The sequence below is a fragment of the Fusarium venenatum genome (assembly GCF_020744135.1).
Source record: "Fusarium venenatum strain MPI-CAGE-CH-0201 chromosome Unknown EDB82scaffold_3, whole genome shotgun sequence".
NCBI lineage: Eukaryota > Fungi > Ascomycota > Sordariomycetes > Hypocreales > Nectriaceae > Fusarium > Fusarium venenatum.
The window spans coordinates 1,363,978-1,383,258 of NW_027072131.1; the positions used below are offsets into that span (position 1 = coordinate 1,363,978).

Sequence of the window (19,281 nt, forward strand, 5' to 3'; positions counted from 1 at the left end):
GTATGGCAAGACCTGATAATACTCTTAAATAACCGCTTTGTTTCCAGTTCCATTCGTACCAGTTTGACCAACTTCGATCCTAGCGAATTCTGCCTAACCTATGAGCAATGAATATTCTGTAGAGACTGCTCTCCAATCCGATCCCATGTAACCGTTGATTTCATAAGCAAACACCAAAAAACCCTGTGGGTATCATGCCTATTCCCTTTTGCGCCGCCTGGAAACCCTTTCCCCCTTATTTTGGACTTGACCTGGATCTTTGTCTTGGTCTGGTATATGACTTGACCCTTTTCGTTATTCCTCCTGAACGATGGGTTCGCCGTTGAGTCCGTAAATGACTGTTTGCTTCTTCTTTTTCTTTTTCTTCTTTGCGTCGCCGTCCTCATCATCCTTGAACAGCTCCTCGCGCTTCTTGCGCATAGTCTCGGCCTGCTCATCGGCACGGCGCTTCTCCTCTGCCTCGTACTCTTCCTGGATCTTGCGCTGCTCGGCCTCGATGGCTTCGACTGGCTCGAATTCACTCCCGGTGAAGGCCTTGTACTCGTCAATGTTCATCTTGACCGTCTTCTCGCCGATGAGGGCAGCGTTTATCCGCCTAGGACAGTGGCGCTCCTCACGGTTAAATTTGAGCTTCACGTTGCGGCGCTGCTTTCCTGGGAACATCTTGGAGATCATCTCAAAGTCTGTTCCAAACATACACAAACCGCGGTAGAAGAGCTCCGTCTCGTCTTCGGTCCAAATGTTGGGCCCTTTGAGTTTGGAAGTGTTCATGAACGAGTTGCTGGTGATGAGGCGAGTAAAGTCGTTTTCTTCGACAGTTTCCATATCTCCAGCGGCTGCAGCTGCTCGAGCATGTCGATCCACGGATAGCGAGCTTTGGTCAATCACGATCTGTCCATCCACGATGCGGAATTGTGGTCCTGAAGGAGCAGCCGAAGTAGGAGCTGATGGCGCCGGCGACTCTGTCGGAGTTCCACTCTTGTCACTCTTGTCAACCTGACCACCGGTCTCAGGTGTTGCTGAACTGTCACGCTCCCCGTCAGCTCCGAGTTTGTTTTTCATCCTGGCTCGTCGCTCTCGTTCTCGTAGTTCGTCGTGCCTGCTGAACTTCTTGCCAATGTGAAGATCCTTGGTTAAGTCGGCCATCTTGAGTTTTTGAAGATCCACCAACTGAGCCTCTGAGTCTTCCGGTGTCATAGATCGGGCCCGTCTAGTTTTGGGTGTATTTGTACCGCTTTCCGTTGCCGCTTTCCGTTTTCTTGGCTGTTTGGGTGTTGCACCGTCCTCAGCAGTTTTCCTCTGTCGCTTTTTGGGCCGGGCACCTTCTTGTGCACCCGTCTCGTCTTGAGTTGCTTGAGAGGTCTGCTTCCTGGCCCGTGGTTTTCGTGTCGGTTTTGTAGCCTTCTGTGCTTCTTCCAAAGGTTTTGCTTGTGACTCATCGGGGCCGTCTGATTGAAGGGGAGGCGTTGAAGGTTCAGTCCCACTCGGTCCTTCCGAGTCGTCAGGAGTGGGTGTTTGAAGCACCGGAGAAGCTGCAGCTTCCGTGTCACTCGACTGAGTTTCATTAGGTGGTAAAGAAGGTTCTTCATTGCCCGGCGACTGATCTTGTTCTTGTTCTCTTGTCGGTTGTGTCTGGACAGTCGCGGATTCCGCAGCCTTTGCAGTCGCAACCGGCGCAGCGGCCTCTTCTGTTCGAACAGCAGCATCCTGAGTTTCTGCTACATGCTGGGCCTCAACAGGCGACTTTTCCTGCGAGGTTTCCTGAGTTACTGGAACGTCATCGGGCTTTGCGAATTCTGGGTTTGTCGATGGCGGGGTAGGAGGCTGGCCATCATGTTGATGAGAATCCTGGGGTTTAGGGTCGACAGGTGCGGTTACAGGCTCATTCGGCGAAGAAGACTCGGAGGATTCTTGAGTAGTTGGCTGAGTTGCAGACTCATCGGAGACGGGTGGAGGAACAGAAACAGGCGACGGCTTTGGTGGTTGTGAGGGCGCTGGTGCCGCGGGGCGTCGAGCAGCGGGGATCTTTGGTTTAAAGGCAGGCCCTCCTTTCTTTTTGAACATAGAACTCATGGCGAGAGCGTGTTATTATGCATGTATCGTATGCGACTTGTTATATGATAACTGGGTTGACATTTCTGGCTTGCGACTACCATGAGGTTAGAAAGTTGAGATTAAAAATTATCTGCAGCGAGCGCACTGGGCGGGACTGAGAATAAAATGCGGGCGGGTGAATGAAAAAGATAGCGGAGTATCCACTGTCACCTAATGGGGCTAGACCAACACTAATCCCTTTTGAGGTGGAGACCGCCGCGCTTCTTGGACTGCGACTCAACTTCGAAATTTCAACTCCTGGCCCAAGGAAACGTTCCATCATCACAACACGCTCTCCCCGCGCAACCGCTTAATGACCGTTCGCACGTCTCTGTTCGCGACGGGACTTGGCTTCAGAGCGTTCGCACGACCGACCCGTCGCTTTTCTTGGGCTTCGCGTCCTCTTTTTTGCTCTGTACCACGCGACTTCTGATGCCTCTCACGACCACCTCCTCTGCTTCGCCTCGTCCATCCACACTCGCAAAGATGGAGGATAGAAAGCGGCCTGCCATCAGCAGCGCTGATGATATAGCGCCTCCTAGTAAGAGAGTTGCTGTCAATGGCTCCAAGGCCAAAGACGACCCCCTTGACATGAAGGAGGAAAGCTGGATTGACGTAAGTCACACGACGACATCTCCTTCTCTATTACGAGTGATTCGGTCTCCGACCGCCCATTTCCTTCTTCACTCTGCTTCTCATGCAGATTTCTTTCAGGCATTTTGCCATTCTCATCGGGATGGTCCTGGACGGCAATGCTCACCAAGCCAGTGATGATGCTAGCCTGCTCCGTGCGACAGCAGTAGTCGGCTCCCAAGTGCATTACGAATGCATTTTTGAGAAACCACTCCGATCAGCCCAAAAACATGACACAGAATGCTCGACGTATAAACGAATCTCGCTGACCCGATTATCAGGCCTATACAAAGGGCGCCATCTATCGTCAGATGCAAGAATACAGCCGCAAGGCCTCGACATACGAGTCACGCCTCGAAGAGCTTCATAAACGATCTGTTCATCATGATGACCACTTGAGGATAATCGATGCTTGGTGGCGACAGGTTGGCCTCACCTCGACCCCACTATTCCCGACATAGCTAAAACATCGGTATAGGTACTTGACGAGATGGAGCTTCTCACAAAGTCGGACGTCACCTCACCGACTGCCTCAGGTATGACGCCTATTCTAGTTATTGAGCGCCTGCTAACTTGCTGCTAGAACCCCCGTATCTGAGTAGCGTTAGTTTTAAGGACCTCCACGACTTCCAGAAACATCTATCGGAAAAGGGCAAAGCGATCAAGTCGAGAGCTGAAGCGCTACTTGGACGCTTAGCTTCTTCACGAGGCAACATTGAACCCGACGCAGCCAAGCTGGAGAACAACGTTGCAAGTTTGCTAGCCGCCCAAAAGGAATACTTCTTGAAATTGGATCGACTGAAGAGTGAAAAGGATCAACTTTCAGAACAGCTCAATGCTGCGACCTTGCGTTACTTCAAAGCAGAGAAGAAACTGGATCGCGCAAAGAGTGCTCAGGTTCAAAAGATGGAACAACAAGCGTTCGCCAATGCCACACGACCTTCTGCCTCTGGAGACGCTAATACCGATTCTGGAGAGACGAATGGGAACTCAGGCGAGCTACTACTCAAGTACGAGGAGGCGACCGCAGCTGCTACTAAGCAAAAGGAACAGCTAGATGTTATCCTGGCCGAGATTAAGACCTTGCAGGACGAAAATTCGACTCTCAAGGCGAAGAGAGATACCCTAACCGACGAAGATTTCATTCGAACCGATGTCTTTAAACAGTTCAAGAATCAGAATGAGGACCTTATCAAACGCATTAACACACTCGAGGCCACGAACAAGCAGTTGCGAGAAGAGGCCGAGAAGCTACAAGCGGAGCGGTCGACATTCAAGACTCAGCTTGAAGCAGACGCAAATCAGGTGACCCAGGAGCTTGAGGCCGAGATCATGTCAAGGGATCAGGATCTTGCCCGAGTGCGTTCAGCCCGAGACGAATTGCTGGCAGAGACTACGCAACACAAGGCGAGGTTGGACCAGGAGCGAGCATCGATTGAGCAGGTGAAAGTGCTAGCATCTGCCAAGGAGGACAGAATCACGGCACTTGAATCGCAGCTCTCACGTCTCCAGCAGAGCGAGGACCAGCAGGCAGTCAGCCCGGATATTGAGGCCCTGACTGTCGAGGAGCTTCGCTTGAAGTACACAAAGCTGCAGCAGGATTTCGATTCGATCAACATGGAGTTGCCCGCCATTGAAAAGGCGTACAAGAAGATGAAGGAACTTGCTCATAGGAAGGCAATGGACTTCAGCGCTACAGAAGAGCGCATCTCGATCTTGATTGCGGAGAAGAGCAAGGCCGATCAAAAATACTTCGCTGCCCGAAAGGATGCGGATACACGAAACAACGAGATCAGATCATTGCGCCACCAGAACAGCAAGAGCTCGGAAATCATTGCCCAGCTCAAGGATCTCGAATCACAAAATCGCACACTTCTGGGCAATCTAGAGAAACAGTTGGCCGATCTGAAGCAATCAAACGCTTCTCTGATGACAGAGAACAAGAAGATGGAAGCGACGAGTCTTGATGCTGTTCGCCGTACCGAGTCGCTGAACAAGCAAGTTACTGATCTGTCGAACTTGGTCAAGTCCAAAGACGCTGCATCCGCTGTGGTTCGCGAGCGCAATGTGATGCAAGAGACTGAAGTTGAGAAGATGAAGGTGCGACTTGAGCATGCACAGAAGGAACGCGACAACTGGAAGAACAAGGCTTTGAGTAATTCTTCCGAGGAGGAGGAGATGCTTCGAGTAAGTGAACAAAGAAGATGACTTGACGGTGAAATCTTGCTAACTTTTCAATTAGACATTCGCTCTATGTACTATTTGTCGCAACAACTTCAAGAACACGGCCCTAAAGACATGCGGCCACTTGTTCTGCAACCAATGTGTCGACGATCGCATCAGCAATCGCATGCGCAAATGTCCTACGTGTTCACGCGCCTTCGACAAGATGGACGTTATGCCCGTTCATCATTGACCGCTTCAGAGGCACTACGGAAATTACTCAACTTGCCACCTTTCTCCACGATATTTTCTGCGATACCTCTTTCTTCATTAATAGCTTCCGTCAAGCATTGCTCACCCCTTTGATACCTTTTTCAGGCATTGGAGGCCCCGTCACTTCTACTTTTCAGCAGATGGCGTTGGCTGTATGATCTGAATAGCAAACCTTGACGCTTTTCTTCTTCTCTGGGCTAGATGGCTGGTTGCTCTTGGAAAATCATCCGTGTACTTTTAACTTGCGCAGCGAGATATCCCATACAAATCGTTGCAAGCATGTATATACTCTTTGTGGGCGAGGGAGACGGTTTGGGTGACATGGCTGAGAAACGTTGTATGAAATAGCAGGATAATGGAAAGCGTCGATTATGCTATCAATGACAATTTCGTAATCAAATATTCTGTGCTTTTCGCGGATCATAATCTACCTTCGGCTGGTTGAACCAAATCCAGTGCTCTCGTGACGGTTAGACTCGTTTGATGAAGATCCTGAGCGACCACCCCATCCTCCGCCCATTCCTGATCCTCCTCGTCCGAAACTGCCGTAGTCATTGTTGTGATTATTGTACCGATTTTGGTTGCGTTGGCCAGCCAGATATCCTGCGGCAGCTCCTCCAGCCGCACCGCTCCAGAAACCAGGCCTCCAGGAGTTACTTGATTGAGAAGAGGGCTTGGTTCCGGGGTATGGAGGGGGAGGATCGTCACCATCGGGACCCCAACCAGGACCCCATCCACCAGAAGACCAACCGTCACCACGGCGCCGAGGTCTGTTGGGGTTGCTGCCAGCTTCCTGCGCTCTGTAGCATGCCGAGTAGATAATCCAGCCGAGTACGCCAACAAAAATGATGGTAAAGAGAAGAGCTCCCCAATCTGTACCGCCGCGGCCATCACTGAACCAGCCTCCGTTGGCGATGTTAGGATAACGACGCTCGCCCTTTCTTGTCAAGGCAATCCGGTACTCAACACCGCAACTGCCCTTGAGAACATAAGGATCATCAGGAGAGTTGTAGCCTTCGCAAATAACGTCTGTGGTGGTGAGCTTGAGCTCCTCGGGAAGCGACGCAGTGCAGCTCCATTGGACATCCTCATCGCCCCAACCTGCGCCTTCGTTTGTGCAGCGCATCACATCCATGTCGTAGATTTCACAAAGGGCCTTTTTGGAGACGCAGTTGAGTTGGGGAATGGCGCCGACGCGGCGATGGTTGGTCATAGCGCCATTTCCGCGGAGAGTGAGAGATTTCACATCAGATAGCTTAATGGCATCCTTTGGGCGAGCAGCCAGCGCGAGGGCTGGGAGCGCGAGAAGATAGGCGAGAGAAATGGGTATCATGATAACGAGCCCAGACCCGTGTTGCGTAGTAGCGATGTGCCGAAATCAATATTGGGTTGATGACGAAAGTAAAGGTTGAGAATATGGTATGACTCTAAGTTGATGACTGATAGTTGAATAGAAATGAAACGTCTAGACAGGCAGACAGAATATTGGCACGTGCTCCGTGGCGATAAGAATTGGGAAAGCTGAAGCTGGAGATGATGTGGCGACTCTATTCTGCTTGCTTTACTGGCTTAGACCTTGATTAAGCGTGCATCCATCCAATAAGAAGGCGATCAACACGTTTGAGTTGTTGCCTAAGGTTTTGAAAATGTCATACGATATTGAGTGGCCGAAGCCTGAAAATCAACAATAAGGACACGTCTATATTCAATATTTACTTTGGAGGAAAAAGTGAAAATGATGCATTCACTATGATTATGAAAGAAGCAAAAAATGCCGTCATGGTATGACTGAGGCCCTGGGCATACTGAGCCCCACTGGAGGGGTTCATCGTTCTAGATCATTCACCAAAGATTCCATGGACAGGGCAACATTATGAGGTGCAGAGATAAACGCGTATAGAGTATAGAGATATTTATCGTTACTCACAACGCACCTATCTATATCATCAGAATGTTGAAGAGTTGACAAGGAACGATTTGTCTATCACATGCTCACCAGTTGCTGCATATAGAGTTTTTGTCCGTCACACTGCAGACCGATGCGTGGGCACTTGACTGTCACGGCTATAACGCTGTGTTTGGGCATACTTTGAACTAGCTTCAAATTAAGCAAGTCTCCCATCCACTACAAGTTGTCGATCATATCATGGCTAATGGCTCGTGCCTCAACTGATACTCAAGCCCTACAGAAAACTACACGGCTTCGCCAAGCGGTCTGGGTCATGATGCGGTCCTCCTACCGGCCAGTCGATTAGGAAAAGCCGGTACCATATTAATTGCTTCTTCAGTGCCGCAAGGAATATCCTCGATTGGCTGTTCATCTACTTGAAACAGGATCTTGGTTGAAACAACAAGCTCCATATCTATGAGCAAAGTTGTACAAGTGTAATCAAGATGAGACTGGAGTTTTGATACTGTAGTTCAGATGCTGTTGTCCATTGTCTCAGGCAAATATACTCTCCAAGGGGAAGAGATAAGCATGGGTATCAAAGAGTCAAGTGCATAGACTGTGTATAAGCTGCAGATCAACAACTATCAACGTGCAGAAAGACCCATTCAATGCAGGTGAACCCATGCAAGAATCAGCGGTGATGACTGAGTTGTACAAGGGGTAAAAAAGTCCCTGAATTCCACTCTCGTACTCGGGGCAGAAGAGAATGGCTGATATAATTTAAAAATTGCATCAGCCATGATCCTTCGAGCTTTGAGCCGCAGAAGGAATGCTTGGAAGATGATCTGTACAGAGTACACAGCCTGCAAGATGATGGCCGAGGTGGAGTTTTGGTCAGCTAGGGCTGATTTTTGCAGACCGACCGTTATGTTGTCTTGGAATATTATCGAGGACTGGCTAACTAGTCAGAGTCAAAGAGTACCGTATTTACCGCGTGTAGCGATGCACCGTTTGTATAACAACATGTCGTTCTATGGCCTCATTTGTTACCATCCAATGTTTTAATGAGTGAACAGTAAGTGGTGGTCAGCACAACAAAGCCACGCGAGAGATACGAAAATACAGAAGGGTTCTTCGCCCGGAGTTCGGATTCGGGAGGGCCCGACCGCTGAGCCTCAGAGGCTGGCAGCACTAAAATTGACCCGATGCTGACTGTCCTAGAATCGGAGACCGGGGACAAATAACTCCCGACCTCCGGACTTGATAGATATGGGATTAGAGCAAGCCACTGAAACGAGATTAGGTATTATTACTCTGTGATCGAATCGTGGAGAGACAAGAAACTAAAAGACAGTTCTGGCGTGACAGTCTGTCTCTGTATGCACTCGATCTACGACTGTGACTGCGACTGTACAACGATGGCTCGATACTCGAACCTCATCGAGGTGACATGAAAACGGTACACAACGGCTTGTGTTATGGCGATACTAGCCCCTGCCATACGGCGTTGAATCTGCTGAAGATATTGCTCAATTTTATCCAAAGTCAAAATGGGGGGAACTATAGAGTCATAGTATTCGATAGTCGTTATCGTTTAAGAGCAGAACTGAGTCTTTTGATTAACCGATATGAAAGACAGTCGAAGCGTGCAATCAGGTAAGTGGTGGTTGCCAAGTTTGCCGAACAGCCGGATTTAATTCTTCTATTGTTTCTACTGAAGAATGACAGTATCTAAGCGAAAGCGAGGGGCCAATCGCGAGATATCCGGGGGGTTTTTACCCAAATAAGGAAAACGTTTCGAACGCCGCAGTACAAGGATCAGCATTAGCCGCTTGGTAGGAAAGAGGCAGGAGATTCAAATCCAAGTGGAGAAAAGGATGTAAGCGCAGGATTCAAAGTGCAGAGTCCTTTATTTGGCTCCGACCTGACGCTCTAGGCTGAGATGATCCTCTAAAATATCTGTTGAATTACGGGTTGTCGGACTGCTGCACAAACCCGAACCAATATTACAAGACACTGAGTGACAACCAAGAGAGACAAATATGCTCGGTGAGATGACTCAAATAGTCACTAGGTACGCGTGTACAGTCATAAATTGTCCACCGGGAAACAGATCGATCTGCGGACAACCAAGACAATGGGAAAGATCCAAAGTCCGCTCCGGCTTACGGGCTTCATCAGAAGTATAGAGGACCTCCTGTACGTTACAGTACACTCTAGGCCCATAAAATCTTTCATGGGTCTGTTAGATACCGCACAGCCAGCGGCGCATGGTAGCGTATTTGCTGCATCTAGTAGTGGGGAGACCAGGTATTCCCGGTCCTCTTTTTGTATTCCGTCCGACAACAAGGTACGCTAAGGCAGTCCGACTCGACGGTCTTGGTTCGTCTTGTCTTGTCTTGGGGCAAGTTATTTAAATAAATCGTTGGTGCTCTCAACTCTCAAACACGTCTTGGCTTTGCTATGCTCTGACCTGACTACCTGAGGTTCACTGCTAGTCGTATAATGAACACTACATGAACAACACCTTTTCCAAACTTGGATCTGTTTCTAACCAACCGACCTCCATCCAAACGAAACGACCGACACACCTTTAACAGCAGCGACCTCGAACTGTCTATTACGCCTACCGATACTGGTGTCGCCAATTCACCCAAGGGTGTTTGCCACCCCTTAAAACTCGAAATTTACCAAAAACTCGCTCTGGTTTAAGAAGAATAAAAACATAATCGCCATGGCAGAATTGTCGGAAAAGACTGCTGCTGCGACCAGCAGCAGCAACCCTTCGCGACCATCATCCTCAAGTCGCAGCGGCTCAACTGAACAAGATGCAGTCCGCTCAGACAAGCCAAACTCGACCGACCCCGAAGATGAAAAGCTGAACCTAAAGAAAGCAGATTCGGCAATTGTCGTTCCTCCAAAAACCGATTCCGACCAAGATCCATACAAACACTTGCCATCAGACGAAGCCGAGGTCTTGCGACGCCAAGTTGTTAGCCCAGAAGTCAAGCAGGGTGTCGCTGTTTTGTACCGATACGCCTCCCGCAACGACATCATTATTATTGTAATCTCCAGTATCTGCTCTATTGCTGGCGGTGCTGCGCTTCCTCTTATGACCGTTGTCTTTGGTAACCTCCAAGGCGTCTTCCAGGACTACTTTGTGAACCGAAGTCTGAGCTCCGGTGCTTTCAATGACAAGCTAGTCGAATTTGTCTTGTACTTTGTGTACCTCGGTATCGGCGAGTTTATCGTGGTGTACATCTCTACTTGTGGCTTCATTTACAGCGGCGAGCACATCTCTGCCAAGATTCGTGAACACTACCTGGAAAGCTGCTTGCGCCAGAACATTGGTTTCTTCGACAAACTCGGCGCTGGAGAAGTTACTACTCGAATCACATCCGATACCAATCTCATCCAAGATGGTATCTCCGAAAAGGTCTCCCTCACTCTTGCGGCTGTTGCGACATTCGTCTCAGCCTTTGTCATTGGATTCATCAAATACTGGAAGTTGACTCTGATTCTCTTCTCAACCGTCATTGCTCTTCTCCTCAACATGGGGGGTGGATCTACTTTTATCCTCAAGTACAACAAACAGAGCTTGGAAGCTTATGCCCATGGTGGTAGTCTTGCGGATGAAGTCATCAGCTCTATTCGCAACGCCGTCGCTTTTGGAACCCAGGAGCGTCTGGCTCGCCAATACGACGCCCATCTCAAGAATGCCGAGTTTTTTGGTTTCCGTGTCAAGTCTGCTATTGCCTGCATGATCGCCGGAATGATGCTGGTTCTCTACCTTAACTATGGTCTGGCTTTCTGGCAGGGCAGTAAGATGCTTGTCGACAACGAAACCAGCCTCTCCAACATCCTGACAATTTTGATGGCGACAATGATCGGTGCTTTCAACCTGGGTAATGTTGCCCCTAATGTTCAGGCGTTTACAAACGCTGTTGCGGCTGCTGCCAAGATCTTCAACACCATCGACCGACAATCCCCGCTTGACTCGTCCAGTGACAAGGGCCAGAAGCTTGATCATATCGAGGGCTCTATTAGACTTTCCAACATCAAGCACATCTACCCTTCTCGACCAGAAGTTACTGTTATGCAAGATGTGACCCTCGATATTCCTGCCGGTAAGGTCACTGCTCTGGTTGGCGCATCCGGTTCTGGCAAGAGTACCATCGTTGGATTGGTTGAACGCTTCTACGACCCTGTTCAGGGCACTGTTTACTTGGACGGACACGATATCTCCAAGCTTAACCTCCGATGGCTGCGTCAGCAAATGGCTCTCGTCAGCCAGGAGCCCACACTCTTTGGTACTACCATTTTCAACAACATTCGTCACGGTTTGATTGGCACTGCTCACGAAAGTGCAAGTGAAGAAAAGCAGCGCGAACTGGTTATTGAAGCAGCCAAGAAGGCCAACGCCCACGACTTTGTATCTGCCCTGCCTGAAGGTTACGAAACAAATGTTGGAGAGCGAGGTTTCCTCCTTTCTGGTGGCCAAAAGCAGCGAATTGCTATTGCTCGTGCCGTTGTTTCTGACCCTAAGAGTGAGTTTCTAATCCCATTGCCAATTGAGTATTAACTAACCTGGTCATAGTTCTGCTCCTTGACGAAGCTACATCCGCTCTGGACACCAAATCTGAGGGTGTGGTTCAAGCTGCTCTGGAAAACGCTGCCGAAGGTCGCACTACTATCACCATTGCTCATCGTCTGTCTACCATCAGAGATGCTCACAACATTGTCGTTATGTCCGAAGGTCGCATCGTGGAGCAGGGTACTCACAACGAACTTCTTGAGAAGAAGGCTGCCTACTACAAGCTCGTCTCGGCTCAGAATATCGCTGCTGCAGAGGAAATGACTGCCGAGGAGCAAGCTGCCATCGATGAAGAAGAAGTCGAGCTTATGCGCAAGATGACCAGCGAGAGAGCAACTGCGACACTCGCCGACCCTAATGATGATATCGCCGCCAAGTTGAACCGCACTACCACCTCGAAATCCGCTTCTAGCGTGGCTCTCCAAGGTCGCAAGGCCGAGGACGAACGGGAATACGGCATGTGGACTCTGGTTAAGCTTGTTGCTTCTTTCAACACAACGGAGTGGAAGCTCATGGTCATCGGTCTCGTCTTCTCTGCTGTTTGCGGTGGAGGCAACCCTACACAAGCTGGTAAGTCGAAGTCTTTTTGTTCCTCAAGATGTATCTCGTGACGTGGCTAACATTGATTCAGTCTTCTTTGCCAAGCAAATTGTCACCTTGTCTCAACCTATAACCGAAGAGAACCGCCACTCTATTAAGAAAGACTCCGACTTTTGGAGTGCTATGTATCTCATGCTTGCCTTTGTTCAGTTCTTCGCGTTTGTCATCCAGGGTGTCTTGTTCGCTCGATGCTCTGAGCGACTGGTGCATCGAGTTCGAGATCGCGCTTTCAGGACCATGCTTCGCCAGGATGTGGCCTTCTTTGACCGTGATGAGAACACCGCGGGTGCGCTTACCTCATTCCTCTCTACTGAAACAACCCACGTTGCTGGCCTGAGTGGCGTTACTCTCGGAACGTTGTTGATGGTTGTCACCACCCTTGTTTCTGCAATGGTTGTCTCTCTGGCCATCGGCTGGAAGCTCTCACTTGTGTGTATCTCAACTATTCCTGTCCTTTTGGGATGTGGTTTCTTCCGTTTCTGGATGCTTGCACACTTTCAGCGTCGTTCCAAGGCCGCCTATGACTCGTCGGCTAGTTTCGCTTCTGAGGCTATTTCTGCAATCCGAACCGTGGCAGCCCTGACACGAGAGGAGGATGTCCTGAACCAGTACAAGCAATCACTTGCTGTGCAACAAAGAAGAAGTTTGATATCTGTTCTCAAGTCATCTCTGCTTTACGCCGCGTCCCAATCTCTTCTGTTCGCCTGTTTCGCGCTGGGCTTCTGGTATGGTGGCACCCTCATCGGAAAGCTTGAATACACCATGTTCCAGTTCTTCCTCTGCTTCATGTCGATCATTTTCGGTGCTCAATCAGCTGGTAAGAGTCCTCCCGGATATTCCAGGATTTCAAAATACTAATCTCGAGTTAGGTACCATCTTCAGTTTCGCTCCTGATATGGGCAAAGCCCATCACTCAGCTGGAGAACTCAAGAAGCTATTTGACAGACAGCCCATTGTCGACACGTGGTCAGACAAGGGTGAGCGCCTACCTGAGGTCGAGGGCACTCTTGAGTTCCGCGATGTCCACTTCCGTTACCCAACAAGACCGGAACAGCCCGTTCTGCGTGGACTTAACCTGACAGTGCGGCCTGGACAGTACATCGCCCTTGTCGGAGCTTCTGGTTGTGGAAAGAGTACTACGATTGCACTATTAGAGCGATTCTATGACCCCCTCTCTGGTGGTGTCTACATTGACAACCACGAGATCAGCACCCTCAACATCAACGACTACCGATCACACATTGCACTCGTTAGTCAGGAACCTACATTATACCAAGGAACCATTAAGGAAAACATTCTTCTGGGTACTCCCCGCGAGGATGTCACGGACGCAGACCTGGAATTTGCATGCCGCGAGGCCAACATTTACGATTTTATTGTGTCACTCCCCGAGGGTTTCAACACTATAGTTGGTAGCAAGGGTGCGCTGCTGTCTGGTGGCCAGAAGCAGCGAATCGCCATTGCACGCGCTCTGATTCGTGACCCCAAGATCCTGCTCCTTGACGAGGCGACATCAGCCCTCGATTCTGAGTCTGAGAAGGTGGTACAGGCAGCGTTGGACAAGGCGGCTAAGGGTCGAACCACCATTGCCGTGGCGCATCGTCTCAGTACTATCCAGAAGGCTGATATTATCTACGTGTTCGACCAGGGTCGTATTGTGGAACAAGGAACACATACAGAGCTGATGAAGAAGAATGGTCGTTACGCAGAGTTGGTCAACTTGCAGAGCCTCGAGAAGCAGAGGTAGAAAGAGAGGGAGAGACATGTGTTTTATTTGGGAGAATTTTTTTGTGAGACTTGCATGCATTGCATTGGCGTTGGGGCGACAACTTGATGTCAAAAGATGAAATGATATGCCCTTCTCTTTAGAAGGAGTCATAGGAGGTATCTATTCGCTTATTACTGTTTATAATACCTGATGTATAACATCTGATCAATCAACTCTCTTCGTATCACCAAGACTATAAATATCCAACTGTTATACTCTGATTGTCGATCGATGTCAAGGTCTCGATGTGATAGAGCGCCCGCCACATGGCTATCGCGTGTCGAATTCAAGGGATACATGACAGAAATCTCGATCATGGAATTCAAGAAGACAAAAACAATCTACCTAGGAACTATTCTAAGACAACATTATTCGAATGAACTATTTTGTCTTGCAGATACTGTAATGACATTCAAGATGCCTTAGGTTGATGTACTCTCCAAAACACATGGAAGACAGGGAGAGGCAGCCAAAAGGAGCATTGATCGTCACAGCAGGGAATGAAGAATTGGTCTCGACCATGACAGCTGAGATACTCGATAGGTTGAGTTTGTTGGTTGTAGGACAATGTCGTGGAAATGGTAACACAACATTTAAACGACGATAATGGCTGAACGGGTCGATACAGAGAGAGCAACGGATAGTGACAGAAGTTAGCTATTCAGGTTAGTGCTGGTCAGTAGAAGACTGCGGTAGACGCGGCCTCTCTTGGGTTGAACGGTTTAGCGGGGATAACGGTGAATTTGGTGATGAGGGTCACCGAGTGTTTTAGACATTGTCTTTGGATTGTCTCTCCGATGCCACGCGGCTGAAAAAGAATGAGGGTTTTTTTGTCTTGGTCGTGGAATTTGATGAAGAGACAGTAAATGATATTGAATAAACTCTTCAGCTACTATGAGCATCGAATCAAGGATCAGTAACGAAAGTCGCGTGTAAAATGTTAATATTAATTATCGCATCAGAGTTTAGTCCAGCTTGTATCTAGTTTAGCCTAGGCCAGGAAGGGATCTCTTGGCAGGGGAAAGGGGTTTGTGATTGGGTAGAAGCAAGGAAATTAAACGGGAAGCCATCAATTCTGCAAGGTACGCGAGAAGCAAGCTTCATGGATCCAGTGGATATTTAGTCTACCTAATAGTTAGTCAGTAGAGGTGATGGTTTGATGCCGTTCTCACCTGAACAACCGTCAAGTAAGTATAGTTCCAGTGTATTGTTGGCCTGAAGCTGAGAACCACTGCCACTGTCACCGTCAACTTCAAAGAAACGAAACGTGAGGGATCGAAACGAAACGGTGAGAATGATGCAGGTTGCGTTACATGCATCGGCGTTCAACTGACCCGAGTAACTATACCGTATGAGTTAAAGCTCAACTGGAATGAGGTGATTACCTAGCTAGGTGTAGTGAAAAGATGACCAGTATGGATTATCAACTTGACGGATGCTATTTTTGTGGCTATGCCAACAGATGCTACCTATGGTGGCTGGTCCGCCATTGAGAAGCGAAATTGGCCTGTCCAAACCGGGCTCCCCTCCCCTTTTTCGGTTTCTTACGGTTCGTTCGCCTACGTATCAAGGTCCGGTCATTCTCTTAGGTGTCGGTATTATAGCTAGCGGTATACGTATGCTAGGAACATGGTCTGACTGACGAGTGATGGCTTAACCGTGTGTAACCCGGGGAATATGCTAGAGAGATCAAGGTAGAATGTGATGTAGCTGCAGGTATGCGTATGCAATGCAGTGCCGTTCGGAGAATGGGCTCCCTAGAGCACCGGTAAACGGGCCGGCATGAAACATTGAGGATTGGATCCATGGTAGATGTTTAGTTGGAGTGGTCTTCTGTGGTCCATGGTCGTGATATTGCAGCAACACCATTCAGACCAATAGTTCTCACCTCCAACGAACCATTGACACGCAATCCTTTGTCAATGGCCCTCTCATGATTACCAATAGCATCAAGTAGTCACTGTAATGCACTGTAGGTTTACTACGTAACACACGTACAAACATAGGCCATACTGGGATTTCAATCAATAAACCGTCACGCTAAACAGCCACTACTGCAAGCCTCAGAGGAGGGTTTAATTATCCTTGTCCTATTCCAATGAATATTTTTTTTCTTCCCAAGTGTTATGGACGGGGTAGCATCAACCATTACAAGCAAGGTAAGACCCCCGGAGCCCCCCTCCAACTTAACCTTATGGTGGGAGTCACTATTGATTATCCCCTGTCAATTTCTCTAGGCTTCTCTCCACTCAATTCAATCTCTAATCAAGTGGTGAGATCGCCCTCTTGTTTTCCTTCTTCCTCTTCTTTTCCTTTCCTTTTTTGCGCTTCTTTGCCTTGCCGTTCCTTTAGCTGAAAGGGTTCATGTTACAATTGAGCCTCAGGTCGCGTCGATCACTCGTTTCTAGACCCGCCAAACCGTTACAGCCCATCCTCCAACGTTGAACCTACTCACACACTCCTTTTTCGACAATCGTTTTTCAACATCAATTGCATCTTTAGCAATCAGTCACTCGTTTTTTTCCCCAATCGATAATTCTGTCTTGGCACTGCGACTTTTCCTCTTTACCGAAGTCACTGCAACCTTACCGTACGCTATCCAATAACTACGTGTAAGCCTCGACCGTCTAGAACACCTACCTATCAAAGGTATCTACCTAATAACAACCAATTCTCGGGCCATCCAATTCATCTCATCTCACTTCAACCCCCCCTGGTCACCAATCCAATCTCGCAATTGCTACTTCAAGCACTGCATCACACTCGTTCTCGACCGTTTGGGCCTCGCATGAACCCACAACCAACTCTCATTTATCTATCCAATCGCTACTGCTCGGCCACTACTGGAAACGCAATGCAACAACGACAACACTAATAAAACAAACAAATACCCGTCAACTATTACTTAACTCACTTAATACTGTCTTTTCTTTCTTTTGCTTGTAGCATCTGCTGCAGTTTCTGCTTCATCATCAACTTCTGCTCTGACACTACGCTTCCTTGTTTTGTGTCATTCCGGGTCCATCCAAGTGAAACACATTCAATCTTGTTATTGTCTGTGCTGCCAATTCACTTGACCCTTGTACAGCCTCGTCACTGTCACCATTGACGCAGTATCTGTACATAAACAAAATCCGCCCAGACTTCTCCACGGCCGACGCCGCCCTCTCGCTCGCTATCATGGCTTCAACATCACGACCTGCCTCAACGGCCCAAATTCGACCCAGACTATTAAATTCCCCCGCGCCTCGCTTAAGGATAGCCTTGGCGCTTTTCTTGCTACTGGCATGTCTTACCTCCACAGTTCTAGCGAGACCTGAGACATCGTCTTCACTTCGACACCGACATCGTATACCATCCATCAAACGATCAGGGCTATACCGACGCAAGGAATCAAGCAAAGATGAAGACGAAGAAGATGAGATTGTTAACACCATAGTTCCCTCCAAAACTGCGAGTGGATCCAAGCCTACCACTGTTTCCATTCAGCGTGCCGCCAAAACCGCCGTCTCAACGAGTACGCCTTTGCCCGAAGCCTTTGACGGAAACTTGGCCGCCGAACTTTCAACTACATCCGATAGCAACTGTCCCGCCTTCCTCGACAGTGTTCTCTCCGATCCTTCCTACGAAACATGCTACCCACTCTCAATGATGATCCAGGTAAGTTGAGAATTGACGGAAGCTTGTGGGATCACAAGTTCTAACAATGCCTCAGACATCTCGTGGCTTCTTTGAAGCTCAAAGGCAACTCCTTAGTATCGTACGAGTTCTTGATGCAACCTGCGCAGCCAATGTCACGTACTGCACCGACTTCTTCGATTCCGCAGCACGCAACCTCACAACATCTGAGAACTGCAAGAGCGAGATGGAATCTGGCAACAGCATCGTCAAGCAGTTTCTAAACGGCTTGAAATCATATGAGGTCATGTACAAGGCTACCTGCCTGCAGACTCCCAAGGACGACATGTACTGCTACGCCAACGCTGTTACAAACACCACAACCGCCGCCAACGCCTACTTCTACTATCTCCCCTACAACCTCACTCTGCCTGGTAGTACCAACCCTTCATGCGGCTTCTGCACCCAAGAGACCATGAACATCTATCACGCCGCCTCCGAAGATCGTTCACAACCCGTCGCCCTTACCTACGAGGATGCAGCTCGACAAGTCAACACTCTTTGCGGTCCAGATTTCGTCAACAGCACCCTACCCCCAGAGGAAACCAGCGTTGCACACGCATTTGCCCCTTCTTGGGTTGGGTTGACACTCACTCTCGCCAGCGTTGCATTATTCAATGCTGTGTTATAGAACACCAATCCTGTGCAACGACATTTCAACCGCAATTATATTTTTCGGCCGATTTCTTAATCGGTTTTGTTTTAATACGTTACGACTGCAAATTCTACATGCCTAGGATTTGTGCCTTTTTTCACGATCGCAACTTGGCATATTTTATGACTTGATACCCTCGAATCCTTTAATTCTTTTTCTTCTCTTTCACCAATATGGCTTGGACAACTAAGCCATCGGTTATAGAGGCAGATTCGCTCTGCCATATTACAACCTATAATTTAATTTTCGACGAAGGATATACGCCTTCCGTCCTTCCCTCCCCCTTTTTTGCCATAATCTACTTGGCACCTTCTTTCACTGGGTTCTAGAAAGGATTGGTTTTGATTTTAGAAAGAAAAAAGCGAGCACAGCCCGGAGTTTCTTCACAGCGGCATTTATTGGTTACATCGGGTTTTTGGGCGGGTATGTGGTTGTGCCTGGGACATGATAGACAGACTGGGAAACTTTTGAGGAGCGGCAGGAATACCAACGAAAAATCGTGGAATAGAAGGACTTGGTTCTCTGTGTAGGAGGAGGGAGATATGATGATGGAACATATCGATGGCCAATTGTCTGCACAACGAGCATGATTCATTCCTATGAAGCTTGAGGAAAAGGATTTATGTAGAACATAGGCAATGGAGTATAAGAACGATATCAAAAGTATCTGTTAAATCGTTATTACGCCAATGACTGTGATTTGTTGCATGAGAAGTTTGACTGTTACATTGCCGTCGTGCCGAAGCTCATCTCATCTCATGGTTTGTACTTCTTATCGCAGTTGTCGTCTTCTCTTCCGACCTGTACTGCATACCGTGATAGATGTGATGCCAAGTTCAGGAAAGAAGAGGCAAGTTCTTGATTGATAGCCAACCTACTGAATCTTTCGTGACATACTGGGACTGCAATAGGTCTCATGTGACGTCCAAGCC

The 19,281-nt window shown here is 48.5% G+C and overlaps 4 protein-coding genes across 4 annotated transcripts; 2 read left to right on the forward strand and 2 right to left on the reverse strand.

Annotated features, from left to right (window-relative positions):
* Positions 1-294: 294 nt before the first annotated feature.
* Positions 295-2,073, reverse strand: EDB82DRAFT_526288 (uncharacterized protein; the record flags this gene model as incomplete). The annotated part of the gene is made up of 1 exon (XM_025726664.1): positions 295-2,073. The coding sequence occupies one exon, from the start codon at positions 2,071-2,073 to the stop codon at positions 295-297; it is 1,779 nt and encodes a 592-aa protein (XP_025581209.1).
* A 3,517-nt stretch (positions 2,074-5,590) lies between these two features.
* On the reverse strand, positions 5,591-6,496 carry EDB82DRAFT_526290 (uncharacterized protein; the record flags this gene model as incomplete). Its single annotated transcript, XM_025726668.1, has 1 exon — positions 5,591-6,496. One exon carries the CDS (start codon positions 6,494-6,496, stop codon positions 5,591-5,593), a length of 906 nt encoding a protein of 301 aa, XP_025581211.1.
* A 3,105-nt stretch (positions 6,497-9,601) lies between these two features.
* Positions 9,602-14,121, forward strand: EDB82DRAFT_213117 (P-loop containing nucleoside triphosphate hydrolase protein). Its single transcript, XM_025726669.2, has 4 exons — positions 9,602-11,601; positions 11,652-12,218; positions 12,280-13,065; positions 13,118-14,121. Exons 1-4 carry the CDS (start codon positions 9,789-9,791, stop codon positions 13,993-13,995), a joined length of 4,044 nt encoding a protein of 1,347 aa, XP_025581212.1. The 5' UTR covers positions 9,602-9,788; the 3' UTR covers positions 13,996-14,121.
* A 2,689-nt stretch (positions 14,122-16,810) lies between these two features.
* Positions 16,811-18,500, forward strand: EDB82DRAFT_213154 (uncharacterized protein). The gene is made up of 2 exons (XM_025726670.2): positions 16,811-17,676; positions 17,732-18,500. Exons 1-2 carry the CDS (start codon positions 17,197-17,199, stop codon positions 18,323-18,325), a joined length of 1,074 nt encoding a protein of 357 aa, XP_025581213.2. The 5' UTR covers positions 16,811-17,196; the 3' UTR covers positions 18,326-18,500.
* The last annotated feature ends 781 nt before the right edge of the window (positions 18,501-19,281 follow it).